Consider the following 14,964-nt stretch of genomic DNA (forward strand, 5'->3'; position numbering starts at 1 on the left):
GGTGTCATTAAAATCAATAAGTATATTCCCCATTCAAAGATTTATTTAAGTATTAAAGTCTGAAGAAAGTTTTATTCTGTTCTTCATTTTCCACCTACCCAAACAGCTGTTTTTCTACATTCCCAACAAACTTTGGCTCGGGTACATGTTTAGACTCCATAGATGCAATGTCCCTTGACAGTCTTCATTTATGTCTTTAGGTGTCTCCCGCCTGCCACCAGGAAATCTGAGCAGTATCTTCTACCACTGTGCTAGAGTTGCTAGGGGGAGCCCGTCCTCTAGTGGTCCCATGCTGATATGCAGCCAGTTAAAGCATTCACAGAAATTGCCTCAAAGACATTTTTTTTACTATTATTAGTGGCAGAACACTCATAAGACAAAAGAAAATATTAAAAAGCAAACAGATACATTCACGTTGGTCTTAATGCATTATTGTGTTTAATTGAGGGGATGACACGAGTCTTAGATTGATAGGGCAGAACATGAGGTCTCAAAGGACAATTATTTCACTCCTGACTGAGATGTAGACTTTAGTATACTAGAGCTTTTTAAAAAACATACCACCCCCATATCTTAATAACTTTCAAAAAGGGACTGAAAATGACAATTCTTATTCTGAAATAAATGCCATATGACGTGGTTTCAACCACGGTTGCTGTGAAAACCATACCAAGCCTATACATTCCCCAGGCTTAAGGGACTTGCAAGTAAATGTAATCCTCTTCCTTTTTCCTTTCTTTCCCAAGAGAATATGTGATTGATTGGGAGCTCCTGAGTACGAGTTCTAGTCACAAACCATATGTATTTTCCTCATGTACAGTTAAGAGGCAATAACAGAAATGATTTTGTTAAAAAGCTAAAAGAAAGCTAAATATAACCAAGCGCAACCTTAGCCAGTTGTGATAACTGAGATCAGACAGCGAGCTACCGGATTTACCAGCAGCTGGGCTACATGATATCCAGTTTTCCTTTTCCCAGGCCATAGCGTCTATGTACCAAAGTAAAATTTGTCTTCAATGCTACTTTCTTGGGCCCTAATATTAACTGACTCTGGAGCATATAAATGAGACCCTCTGCAACTCTAACAAAGCATAGAAGGAATACTTATGTCCTGTAGCTAGGAACAACCAAAATGAGAATGAATGAAAAAAGGAAAAACCCCACTTTCTGATTTCTAGTCCCTCTTCACTGAAATCACCGTTAATTCAACAAGTATATATTTATGGCATAGGGAAAGTATTAAGTAGATAAAAATGAAGACATGGTCCTTGTATCAAAGAGCTCACAAACTAGTAAGAAGAGAATTTCAACAGCAACCCCAAAAAACAAGGGAGATCACCTTTCAGACTGAAGGCATAAGTCACATTTCACAAAGCAGCACTTGAGCTTTCCAGGACGGGAAGGATTTCACCAGGCAGGTAGAGAAGGGAAGGAATTCTGGACAGAGGGAATTGCAAGCACTCAAATGCCCATGGTGCTGATGGCATCTGCAGAATGACTAGTGTGCGGGAGGGGACTGAGTGAAAGGGAAAACCGAGAGCTGAGGATGAAATGGTACTTCGGACTTTAATCTGTAAGCCAAGGAAAATTATTAACGGTAACCAATGAGCAGGGGAGGAAAGGGCATGAGCAGGGTTTGGTTTCAGGAAGATTATTCTGGTGGCAGCATGTAAGCTGAACTAGGGCTGAGAAAGCTAGACGCAAGCCAACTACCTAGAAGGTTATCGGAATGGAGGGAGTGAGGAGTAATAAAAAGCTCACCTGACAACAGTGAAGGCAGATGTCAATGTCTAACCAAGGGGGTTGAGATGGAAAAATTATCATCTGCATCTTCCGCCCCCAAAAACCCCCTGCAGTTTAGGATACATGTTTATCCATGACAGTGCCTCACCACCTCAGTAATGATAAGGAAGGCCACGGTCGGGGACGCCATCCAAGCCCTTCCCTGGGAGGGCAAATGGGGGAGGTGTATCAGAATCTCTGGAGAGAGCAGTATGTTATTTTAAATTGAAAACAAAAAAAGAAAAAAGAAAAAAAAAAAAGCAGCACCCATATCATTCTGATTCACCTCCTGTGACAATCACTGAATGAGAACTCCAAGATCCTTCTGGCTTCCAAAGTGCATGACTCTCTCACTTTAGTTCTATCTCATGCATTGATTCCCTTCGTTTATGCTGACCATAGTTCTGGGATATGAAAGGTGGCCTAGATCACAAAGATAATTTGAGGCAAATGAAATTAACTGTACCAGCAAATAAATAATAAATACAAGTGATCTCGACAAGGAGCCTCTGTGGGTTTAGAAACATGAGGACAGAGGTCTAGCCTTAACCTCTTAAAACCTCCATTTCTTGAAAATGAGTAATAGATATAAAATGTCCTTTTATTACCTACTGGCCACCTATATTGGGTCAATTAAATAAAAAAGATAATGAAACAGGCAAATAGAAAGATAAAAGAGACACTACCTCTTTCCAGATTTTTAATTACCATTATTGCACCAATACAGCAAACATATGCTCTATATACATATATCTGAAACTTCATTTTCAATTTTTCAGCAATTCAAATACATAATATATTATCATCTTGAGAATACAAAGAACACAACACAGAGGAAGATTGAGAAAATAGGCTCCCAGTAGTTAGTCACTAGTGATCCTATAGGCTTTCCTTTTAGTGTTTTCTATTGGAATTTTTAAATGTTCTGTCATGGCTCTGCAAGAATAGAGCTGCCTGGAACGGGAAGCAATGAAAAAAAAAAAAAAATGGACCCGAAGTTAAAAAGAGTCAAGAAGGAAATCCAAGAGAGAGAATCTATTTTGAAACTAAATATAAGGACTCCCTTCACCCAGAGGGTACACATCCAAATAGGTGCTAAGGGAAGAAGTGAGATCCTCCCATTTCACTCTCAAAATTGCCCCTTAGCAGACAAAATGGCTGGTGCCAGTTCACCTACCAGCGGGACCCCTTCACAGCATTGTAAAAGGAATGGTGGGCAGAGAGAGGGAAAGTGGTGGGGGGCAACTTGCTTCTGAGATACTCCTGGTGATGGGTACTACAGCAGTCATTTGGGCAAAACCTACCAAAGCTAAAGCCATGGCTCTCCAGCTTGCTTCATAAATGATGGTACAGGTAATAGCAGCTTTCTGTTGAAGAGATGGTGGACTGAAAAAATAAATGTGTATGAAAAGGAGCCAGATACCCAGGCAGCAAGGCAATGTGGGTACTGAACAAGAGTTAAGTGCTTTCAACCTCTCTGCTCTACAAATTAGGTTAAAAACTCTAAACCCTTTAACTTTAGGACAAATAATGGGGCCATTACAAAGTAACGCTGTGCTTCAAATGCAGCAACTAGATGGAGCTGCAAGAAAGTAACTGCTTCTCTAGAAAATAAGTAGGAAAACATAGTCCCTTGAACCTCCTTCATCCAAGAGACACCCACTGATCAGAGACGATGCACTATTCAACAAAAGAAGAGTGGGGTGCCACCAACACAACCCTCTTGCCACAGGAAGAGACATGTAAACGCACTACAGGGTCAGGGGGCTGCACCCAGCACTGGATGTTCACTGAATAAGACAAGCCTGAGGGAGGATATATAGCAGAGACCCGGGAAACGGGTCTTTCTTCACACCCACCCCTATCAGAATTCTGCATCTGTAAACACTGAGATCAGTCTGTCCATTCTGAGAGTCTTCAATTAATGGAAAAGGAAGTTCCGAGGTTTTTGTCTCCCCTGAAATTGCTAAACAGAGCTTCACAGAGAGGCACACAAGGGTCATGAGATGATTCTGAAAAAAGTTAAAGAATTTGAAGATGGAGAAAATTTTACAGATGTTGGAGGTTATCTCCCCACCAAAGAGACCCTGGCCTTTAGAGCCCTGCAATAGTCAGCCACAAGTATCATAAGACCCACTAGTCCCCTGCCCTGATAGTGAACAGGAGATAAGAAATACTTTCTTGGCTGTACAGCAAGGAACAACACCGGGGAGTGACACACCAGCCTGAACGCAATGGAGAAGCTATGAAAACAACCGTTCAGTAATTTCGGTTCTGGGGAGGGAAGGGGTTCCGAGCTCCCCTCACAGATTGGTGCCCTCAAGGTCATTTTGATTCTTCAAGTCTGTCCTTAACATCATCCTGCCAGTGCTCCTCAGAACTGGACCCAGTTGGATGGCTGTGGTGCCTGGTTTGGAACAGAGCTGCAAGACAGAACAGAGACATAGCCAAAGGCATATTAGGATAGGGACTCCATCCTTAACAGTAAGAGATTTCTGCCCAGAATTCCTGAAACTATACTTCACAGCAATTCTACTTATTAAGGCCTGAGATATTCCACTCAAGCTTCATGCTACAGCTTTCTTATCCCACCATCCCCAGTACTCCTATACTTCCTTACCTAGAATTCCTGCTGAAGACTCTATATGACCTACAAATGCCCTGCTTTCCCAGATCAGAGACTTCATTTGACTGTACATACACCATCGATACCCTGGTTGAGAGTATGCTGGTTTCCCTATGCTAATACCTGGATGCAGTGCTAAAGTCACCCCACAAGTCATTGCTTGCAGAAACTGGAGCTGGTGCTGGTGTCATTACAGAAGCAGGAGAATCCAAATCTAAAAGGATATCTGAATACAAGGTAAGAGAAGAAATAAGAAAAGGGGAAATACAATAAAAATTTTAGAAACAAAAGCTTATGTTCACACAAAAACCTATATGTAAATGTTCACAGTGACTTTGTAACAGCCAAAAACTGGAAACAACCCAGATGCTTTTCCATGGGTGATGATTAAACATACTGTGGTACATCCATACCATGGAACACTACTCAGCAATAGATAGGAACAAACTGTTGATATATACAACTTGATGACCCTCAAGGGAATCATCCTGAGTGGGAAAAGTCAATCCCAAAGGTTATATACTATATGGTTCCATTTATGTAACATTCCTGAAGTGACAAAATTAGAGATGGAGAACAGATTAGTGACTGATTGCTGAGGGTTAGGGATTGTGGGGAGAGGCAAAGAGGTGTGGCTATAAAAGGGCGACACAAGGGATCCTTGTCGTGGTGGAACTGTTCAGTATCCTGACCATGGTGGTGAATCCAGGAACCTACACATGATAAAACTGCACAGAACTACAGCCGACCCTTGAACGACATGGGTCTGAACTGCGTGGGTCCACTTACGCAGGGATTTTTTTTTCAATAAACACTCACTACAGTACTACGTGATCTGTGGTTGGCTGAATCTGCAGATTTGGAACCGCAGATACGGAGGGACAACTCTATGAAGTTATACACAGATTTCTGACTGCATGGGGGGGCGGGGGGGGCGGGGAGGAAGTGGTCAGTGCACCTGAGCCCCGCACTGTTCAAGGGTCAACTGCACACACAAATGAGAATACGTAAAAATGACGAAATCTAAGTAAGATGAGGAGATGGTCTCAATGTCAATTTTGCAAAATGTTGAGGGTAACTGGGTAAAGGGTATGTGGGATTTCTTTGTATTATTTTTTACAACTGCATGTGAATCTACAATTATCAAGTTTAATTTTAAAAAATAAATAAACCTTAGATACTATCCTCAGTGCCTTCTGGAAACACTTACCAAGAGAAGTAGCCTATAACCACTTTTACCTCAAAAATTCCAGGAGGAGAAAGTCTGCTCTTAGCAATCAATTATAAATGATTAATGATATAATTTAAAACTTAAATTATATTAAATTATAATTAACTAATTAATGATATAACTTAAAACTCCCAGATTCTAATACTAGGTTCTCTAATCTTAGGAAAATTCCTTCCCAAGTTCTAATTTCTCATCCTTTAAATGGAAATAACTATATCTATTCTTTTTTCCCACCAGACAGTAAAGAAAAACAAAAATGTACTCATAAACCCAGATGTCGTCTCATTTCCTCTCATGGCCCTTGTGAACAAATGGAACGGATTAAGAAATGACATTCACTGAATGGCTACTATATTCCAAGAACTGGGCTAGGCGCCATCACATCATTTCACCCTCACAGTCTTGGGGTAGTTTTACATCTCCATTTTACAGGTAAGGATACTGAGACTCAAAGAAATTAAATAATGTTACCCAACACATTCAGATAAAAAGTAGCAGAGCCATGACCAAAATCTTGGCCCATCTGACTCTCAGGCCCACTAGAATCTCTCTCACCAAGGTATAATGAAGGAAACAGTCTTCTCAATATCTACTCATTTTTTTGCCAAAGAACCACCCAGAACCATGACTCTCAGCTCACTAGAAAAGCTTCAATGCCTTGCTAAAGGCTTCCAGAATCACCTTGTCAGTGTCAAGTGCCATTTAACAGCAAAACCATCGACACTCTCCTTGGCAAATAGGTGTTACCCAGTTAAACCCTAAGATATGATTTCTCAAGGTTAAAGTGCTAGAGAGAGTTACCTGCATCAGTACCTCCATGACTGGACTTTGGTACAGGCGGTGGAGTGACATGATTGCTGATGGCAACTGAGGAGGACGGTGGGGGAATTGTGACCCTGCCTCCAGGCGGGGGTGGGAGTAAGCTTAGGCCCCCAGCCGCTGTAGTCTTGGGCCTAGAAGCACCTCCTTTCTTGGTTGTGATGTTCTACAAAAGAAAAAAAAGAAGCAGAGTGAGAGAAAGAAAAAGGATAAATCACAGGCTTATGGAAATACAAGGAGGGGTGGGGGGAACCATACTCACCCCAATACTCAACTTGATGGTCTGCCCTTCCTTGAAGCCCAGATCCAACTTGGGACGATTATCCATTTCCTGAGATTCTTTGGAAATCTCAGATTCCTGCTTTACCCACCTTCAGTAAAAGAGTAAGTTATTTTAATTGGGATTCCCTGAAAGCCGAGTCTGACACACAAATTTGAGTGTAGCTAATTTATGGGAAACATGATTCCAGAAAGCAGAGTAAGGGAACATGAGATGTGAGAAGGGAAAGGAAGAAAAGCCAAGAGGGGCAACTGGGGTTCAATACCGCTGCGGAACCATTCAAAATGCATATTAAACTTGTCCCTCCAAAAGAGGGCACTTAGCCACCAATTCCCATCCCCCATGGTTGAGGGCGGCCCCTGAAGGGGTGTTAACTCCTCAGTCCTTCCAGGTTGCCCCCCTTGCTAACTGAGTGGCCTTCCACAATTTCAGGAAGTCCTAAGGCAGAAAAGCCTGCCCTTGAGGTAGGAAGCCAACAGTGCGCATGGTGCTGTCTACCACAGCTGAGCCAAAACCGAATGGGCTGGAGAAATACTGCCACAGGCACAAAACATGTCAGCTACACGGAGTAACAAAACTGGCGCATAACTCCCCACATATCTCACAGACAGCCCTGCTGTCACTGTTATGCTTCCTTCAGCCACCTAAAAGCAAGGGCAAATTCCCCAGAGGCATAAACAAAAAGCCCCATCTCAAACCACTGTACAAGGGATTAAAAACATATTCTAGCTATAAGGAAAGGACAGAATAGATACAAATATAATGTAAGAGAACAGAGTGAATGGGAAGATTTCTATTCACGTGAGCGAGTTTCCCAAGTAAAGAAGGCAGGAGGTAAAAGAGATAGTGCCCACTCAACTGGGAAGCAGCATTCCCCAAACATTTAACCTGGAAACTAAAGACAAGCTTCACTCACTTGAAGTGATCTTGCAAAGAGACATTAAAGTCAAAGGCATCACCCCGATCTGAGAAGCCAATGCCAATGAAAGCACTACGCCCTGTGAAAGAGACAGGCATCTTCAGAAGAGGAAGTATCCCTTAGGGCAAACTCTATCCAATGAAAATATCAATGTAATATTTACCCTAACTAGATAACATCTGTGAATGTGAAATATTTTCTCATGGACCAGGGATCGGCAAACTGCACGCAGCCCAGGGGCCAAATGCTGCCAGAGCTTGTTCCTGTAAATGAAGTTTCACTGGAACAAAGGCACACCAGTTTGCTTACAGACCACCCACGGCAGCGTTCACATTACACCAACAGAACTGAGTAGTTGCAAGAGATCACCTGGCCCACAAAACCTAAAATATTTATTATCTATGTATTTACAGAAAAAATTTGCCAACCTCTGATTGGAGAAAAGATGATTGCCATAAACACAGATGATGTAAGATAGCCCCACAAAAAACCATCACAACAATGAACAGGCAATATGTGTCAATTCTTTGGTTAGATAAACATTGTGATTTATTTACGTCTACTTTTAATAACCACATCTTGGAACCTGTGTTCATATCTATTACAAACATGTTGATCCTTCTCCTTTAGCAACTAGAGTTAACTTTGGACAAAGGGGAGGAAAAATTTAGTAAACTGAAGTAAGATACATGCATTGGGGCACGCTTATGTTGAAGTGCATTAACAATTTTCCTAATCTCAACCCATTCAAAATCCCTGATCCCTTACCAGTACCATCCTGGATCCGGATTACAAAGTAGCGGCTGGAATCTGTCACTGTCTCCACAGCAATACCAGGATATTGTTCTACTGGTGCTTGAGCAAAGAGCTCCCCTGACAGGTAAGGAAAAGACTTATTTGAGCAAAGGAAGCAAAAATTTAAAACTCAATTAACAAGTATTTCCATGCCAGTCCCCAATTTGAAGGTATTTATAAAAGAACACCAAACCAATATCCTTAATATGTTAGAGAGTCACCAGCACAGATTACCTGAAACTTTATCCTCAAGTTTGATATAAGCAATCTTCCCTTTTGAAGTGATTCGGAGGCGACCAGTCCAATCAGGTTGATCTAATTTCCAGTCAGATGCCCTAGGATAGGAAAATGAAGAAGCCTCAGGCCTCGGGTCCATGTCTTCAATACACTAAAAACCTACGCAGAATCATTTGCCATATTTCTATTTCCCTCTTCTGAATTGCTTACTCTTTCTACGTATTAAGTAATCAAAAGACTAACTCGGGCTTCCCCTGGTGGCGCAGTGGCTGAGAGTCCACCTGCCGATGCAGGGGACACGGGTTCGTGCCCGGGTCTGGGAGGATCCCACATGCCGCAGAGCGGCTGAGCCCGTGAGCCATGGCCTCTGAGCCTGCGCGTCCGGAGCCTGTGCTCCGCGACAGGAGAGGCCACAGCAGTGAGACGCCCGCGTACCGCAAAAAAAAAAAAAAAAAAAAAAGACTAACTCATGATTCTCTCTATACAGATGCCTCATGTTACACATACACACAGTCCAAAGCAAATAGAAGAAATGTTACTACTGAAGTCCAAAAAGCATCAATAAAAGTATAAAGTACAAAAAAGAGCAATTTAAAAATTTATCACAATGACACTATTTTATATAATACTGTAGATGGTATTTTATATAATAGTGTTTTGCTGATCAGGAAACAACAAAGTCTACTAAATGAAATATATTAGGTACAGAAGCCTCCCAAATCCCTAAACATATTATCTTTCACTGAATTCAACCAATATTTACAGAGTGTGTATTAAGTTGCAGGTACTGTCCTAGGTACTTGGGATACAAGAGGGAACCAAATTTAAAGCCGTCATGAAGCTTTCATTCTAATAAAAGATAGATAATAAAAAAGAAGCAATAAATAAGTAAAATAATTAACATCTCAGAAGGTGATAACTGCTACGGTAAAAATAAAATGCAGAGGCAGAAAAGGGAGATCGGGAGGGTCATGGGAGAATGAACAGGTTGCAGCATTCAAAAGGGTGGTCAAGGTTAGTAAGGCAGGCCTTATTAACAAGGTGAAATGTGAGCAAAAATGTGAAGGAAGTGAGAGTTACCCATGCAGGTATCTGGAGGAAAAGCATTCCAGGTGTAGGAAACAGCTAGTGCAAAGATGCTAAGATAGAAGCATGCCTGCCATTATCTGCCCTCAAGCAAGGAGGCCACTGTGGTTAGAATAGATGAGGTGGGAGAGTTAACTGAGGGACAGATCATGTAGGGTTTTGTAAGCCATTGTAAGAACTCTGGCTTTTACTGTGAGTGAAAAAGGAGCCATTTAAGAAGAGGTGTGACATGATCTCCCTTTTAGTTTAAAAGGATTACTTTGCCATGTGGCAGAGATGCAGCAATCCCAGTACTGGGCATATACCCTGAGAAAACCATAATTCAAAAAGAGTCATGTACCAAAATGTTCATTGCAGCTCTATTTACAATAGCCAGGACATGGAAGCAACCTAAGTGTCCATCAACAGATGAATGGATAAAGAAGATGTGGCACATATATACAATGGAATATTACTCAGCCATAAAAAGAAATGAAACTGAGTTATTTGTAATGAGGTGGATAGATCTGGAGTCTGTCATACACAGTGAAGTAAGTCAGAAGGAGGAAAACAAATACCGTATGCTAACACATATATATGTAATCTAAGAAAAAAAATGTCATGAAGAGATTAGTGGTAGGATGGGAATAAAACACAGACCTACTAGAGCATGGACTTGAGGACGTGGGGAGGGGGAAGGGTAAGCTGTGACGAAGTGAGAGAGTGGCAGGGACATATATGCACTACCAAATGTAAATTAGATAGCTAGTGGGAAGCTGCCGCATAGCACAGGGAGATCACCTCTGTGCTTTGTGACCATGAGAGGGGTGGGATAGGGAGGGTGGGAGACGCAAGAGGGAAGAGATATGGGAACATATGTATATGTATAACTGATTCACTTTGTTGTAAAGGAGAAACTAGCACACTATTGTAAAACAGTTATACTCCAATAAAGATGTTAAAAAAAAAAAAAAAGAAGAGGTGTGACATGATCTCCCTATTAGTTTAAAAGGACTTTGCCATGTGGCAGAGATGCAGCAATATGAACAGTGAAGCAGGGGGATTAGTTAAGAGACTACTGTACTAATCTAGGAGAGTCACAATGCTGACTAGGAAGAGAAAGGAGCAGAAGTGGCTAGACTGTGGATATATTTAAAGTAAGGCAGCGGGATTTTCTAATGGCAGGGATTTGAGGTAGAAGAGAAAGAGAGACATCAAAGATAAAATCAAGGATGACTCCAAGGTTTTTAGCCTGAACAGAGCAATTGCCAGTAATTGAGATGAGGAAGGCTACAAGTAGAGCAAGGCTGGGAAGAAAGATCAGGAGTTCAGTTTTGGCTATGTTGAGTCTGAGATGTCTTACAGATTTTCAAGAGGAGATAGAGTATGCGTTTGAATATATGAATCTGGACTTCAGGAAGGACATGTGGATTAGAGATACAAATGTCCATGGAAACAGTACAAACACTGAATCCTTATAATCTGTGTTATAAGTGAATCTGAATGAAATCTAAGACATTATTTAAACATGAAACAATTTTACAAAACATTGTATTTGTGATTTTGTTTTGCCAGCAGTGTGGAAAAGGGAGGGCAAATAAAAGTTATCAATAACTCATCCCTAAAATAAATAAATAAATAACTCACTCATCCCTTGGGAACCTAAAGACTAATACTTGCAGGTTAGGAAGGTAACAATAAAGTATATCTGAATAAAAATAATTTTCACAAGATGGTAAGCAAATGGTGGAAAGGAAGAAATGAAAATTTAAATTAGGACAAGTTCTGAATAGGATTTACAAGATAAAATCTTTGTCGCGCCCTTCTCTCTTGATGTCCCGCCTCAAAGACCCCCAAGTACCTGAATCTGATCCAGATTAGAGCAAGCTCTAGAGGTTCCTGTCTATGAAATTTTTTTAATGAGTCATTACTTATTCCACTATACCGCCATGAGCTAGACATAGTGTAAATGGGCTGCTGAAAATATGAGGAACAAGCCTACTAGACACGCTTCTTTGGACAGGTTCCTAGGCTTATTTGTGTGTCTGGTGGCCAATATTTAACAAATCCTCGGTAAACGAATGGATACTCATGGCAGCAGTTTCCCTCAGCCCTGAGCCTTACCTCCTCTCCCACTCCCCTGACCTAGCCTGAGGAACTCTTGGTTTTACTGATCTTCTAAACCAACCTCACAAATTTTCATCTACCTTGGCAATAAATCTTATAGCAGCCATATGGAATAGGCATGAAAAGTCTACCACCTCTCTCTAAATGAAGAAATAGACAATAACACACTAAGTAACAATCCCTAACTTCAAAGTCCAGCATTCTTTTCATTACATTAAACCACACTATAGGGTTTAATACTGATTTAGCTGAGGAGGAGGGTAATGATGAATAAAAAAAAGTTTTATAGGTTGGGAAACCATTTTCTAATCATTTATAAGTTTTGCATCAACCTAAATTCCGTAAGTCTGGTCAGTGAAAGTCTGGGAAGCAACAGGTTATGCTAGGTGAATCAAAGTCAATTATTCCCTCTCATCTTACTAGTCACTCAAAGAAAGCATTTCTTCTGCTTCCTACAAAGTCCAGTTTTTCCTTTAATGGCAGCCTGGAGAGCAAATCATGCTCATAATGTACAATGGACACAGACAAAAAGGGAGAAAAGTAATATTTATCAAGCACTTGTTCCAGGCATTATGCCCATTCTCATGAAAATAGAGAGGATCTCACAAAGTAAATAATATTATATCCATTTCTATAGACGAGGAAACTAAAGTTCAAAAGAGTTAAGTGACTTGCCAAAGGTAACCCAGCAAATAAATGAGAATCACAATTCAAACTCAGTTCTGCTCTCTTCACTGACAAAGAGTGGTTGATGTAAAAAGCCTCTTGTAGGATAAGATGTCAGTAATAAGCATGGAAAACACAGAATGACAACAAGAAAAAGGGTTAAAGAGGAAAATTAAGAAATTGCTTTGATGGCTCAATGCAGTTAATTGACATAAGGATAAAGGATAAACCAGAAGTGAAGATAGAGAAAGCAAACGGGTGAGAGAAGCTTCAAGCTTTTAAAAAGCTTGAAGTAGAAGAAAAAGAACAGAACCTCACTTCAACGTGTATCATATCCTTTAGGAAGTCTCAACGCGTAAAGTTGGGGGTCATGAGCTATTTTACCTTATTTCACAGTTCAATCAATGCTAATTTAAATGTAATCTACTAATTTCTTTCAGTCAACATTTACAGAGTCTCCACTATGTGCCAGAAACTGTGCGAGACCCTAGAAATATAAAGTTTAAAAAGACCTCAAGTTGTTCACAGTCTAGTCTGGAGAACTGGGAGACCAAACAATCAATGAGAATGCAGAAGGAAGAGCTCTGTGACAGAGACAAGCCCAGGTGCTATGGAAGCACCAAGAGCACACCTAAGCCAGAATGGAGGGTCAAGGAGGGCTCACCAAAGAAGGAGAGTTCTCAACTGACGCACACATATTAGTACCTGTGACTACCATCAAAAAGCATGTAGAGTCTTATTCATGGTCAATTTGGGGTGTGATTGAAAGCTTGAAATTAGGACTACCTCTTTGCCAAAAGGTACAACCCACAGGGTCTAGTGCACAGGTCAGGAAGCAGAAAGATACTGATTCATGACAAATGAACCTCTGATAAGGAGGCAAAACATTGGACACAGGGAGAGGATAACTTTTCAGCCGAGGTAATAATAAATGCCAAGAGGAAAATCATGATGGTGATGTGAATCAGAGAGAGAAATCAAAACAGTATCTCATGTTTATATACTGCTTTACTGTTTTCCTAAATTCTTTTTAGGAAATTTATCTTAAATTCTTTTTCACATTTATTATATGATTTCATTTAACCCTCTAAAAACTTCTACAAGGTACGTAGCTAGAGCAGGTTTTATTACCACCTTTTTTTTTTTTTCTATTTTACAGATGAGAAAACTGAGGCTTGGAGAGGCTAAGAGATTTGTCTCAAATCATACAGCTGGGGCTTCCCTGGTGGCGCAGTGGTTGAGAGTCCGCCTGCCGATGCAGGGGACATGGGTTCGTGCCCCGGTCCGGGAAGATCCTACATGCCGCGGAGCGGCTGGGCCCGTGAGCCATGGCCGCTGAGCCTGCGCGTCCGGAGCCTGTGGTCCGCAACGGGAGAGGCCACAACAGGGAGAGGCCCGCGTACCGCAAAAAAAAAAAAATCATGCTGTAAAGTTCCGAGGGCTCACACTCATATTTTTTAACATGCAACCCAGTGAGTTACATGTGAACTCTTTGGACTACATGACTTGGTGACTTCCTACAGCATACTCAGACCCTCCCAGTCATTGGATTACAAGGTGGTTAGTCAGCCCTCCAGTGAAAATGCTGCGTTAACTCTGGAAGTAAAAGCTATAGGCGAAGTGGAGAGAAGGGGGTAGGGAAGAAAGATTGAAAATAGTATCACCAAGAAAACATATTGAAAAGAGACAGACTGGACAACCATTGGAAAACTTACGATCATAACCTTTGCCCACTGGCAAAAGAGCTGAAAGGAAAAAAACATATGGTGGATGATGAGATTTGGTGACAAGACGGAACAGCACAAAAGACAAATTAGCTCATCCAGAGAGGGGCCAACGACACAATGATTATCCACAAATACGCACGAGGTACTGGAAATGGGGGTCGGGGACACACAGCGAGGGAAAGATGAGGGTGACAAGCTAAAGGACGCAGGGAAGAGCGAAAGAAAGGTGACCGGCGATGAAGCAGACACGACTGGAAACGGATGGAGAGCAGAGGGCTAACCCAGAGGGGTCCGGGGGAGGAAGGGTGGGAGGATGCAGGATGGTCATTTTTTTAAGCGGCGAAAACAAGGATGACAGCAGTCCAGAGTGGGGGAAGAGCAGGAGGACAGGGTGACAACAACCCAGGTGGGGAGCCTAGCAAGGTGACAACCCAGAGGTGGCAGTGGCAGGAACGGGCAGCGTGCTACTGAAGAGCAAAGTGTCAGCCCCGACCGACTACGCGCGTGCCGCAGTACCACGGGGTTAGTACCTGTAACCGCGGTTGGAGGCCCGGGGCGGAATCCGGTAGACGCTGACGTCGGGCTTCACACACAGAACAGACTCGTACTCCAACTCGGCCGCCATCTTGGCTCTGCTCACCGCCCCGCTGGGGGCGCGGCGTCAGCACGGGGGCGTAACGTGGAGGCGGG

The 14,964-nt window shown here is 41.9% G+C and overlaps 1 protein-coding gene across 1 annotated transcript; it reads right to left on the minus strand.

Annotated features, from left to right (window-relative positions):
* Positions 1-2,468: 2,468 nt before the first annotated feature.
* Positions 2,469-14,919, minus strand: NECAP1 (NECAP endocytosis associated 1). The gene is made up of 8 exons (XM_007118835.4): positions 14,805-14,919; positions 8,687-8,787; positions 8,426-8,530; positions 7,655-7,736; positions 6,721-6,829; positions 6,441-6,624; positions 4,532-4,634; positions 2,469-4,205 (listed from the first exon to the last, which is right to left on the minus strand). Exons 1-8 carry the CDS (start codon positions 14,897-14,899, stop codon positions 4,157-4,159), a joined length of 828 nt encoding a protein of 275 aa, XP_007118897.2. The 5' UTR covers positions 14,900-14,919; the 3' UTR covers positions 2,469-4,156.
* Positions 14,920-14,964: the final 45 nt, after the last annotated feature.

Source organism: Physeter macrocephalus, chromosome 6 (assembly GCF_002837175.3).
Source record: "Physeter macrocephalus isolate SW-GA chromosome 6, ASM283717v5, whole genome shotgun sequence".
Taxonomy (NCBI): Eukaryota; Metazoa; Chordata; class Mammalia; order Artiodactyla; family Physeteridae; genus Physeter; species Physeter macrocephalus.

Bases quoted from the DNA above. Each gene is read 5' to 3' on its own strand.
- NECAP1 (XM_007118835.4), bottom strand. From the start codon at position 14,899: ATGGCGGCCGAGTTGGAGTACGAGTCTGTTCTGTGTGTGAAGCCCGAC. The intron at 8,788-14,804 runs GTACTAACCCCG...TTCCTATCCTAG, and splicing joins GCCTCCAACCGCGGTTACAG to GGCATCTGACTGGAAATTAG. The intron at 6,625-6,720 runs GTGAGTATGGTT...TTTCTTTTGTAG, and splicing joins CCATCAAGTTGAGTATTGGG to AACATCACAACCAAGAAAGG.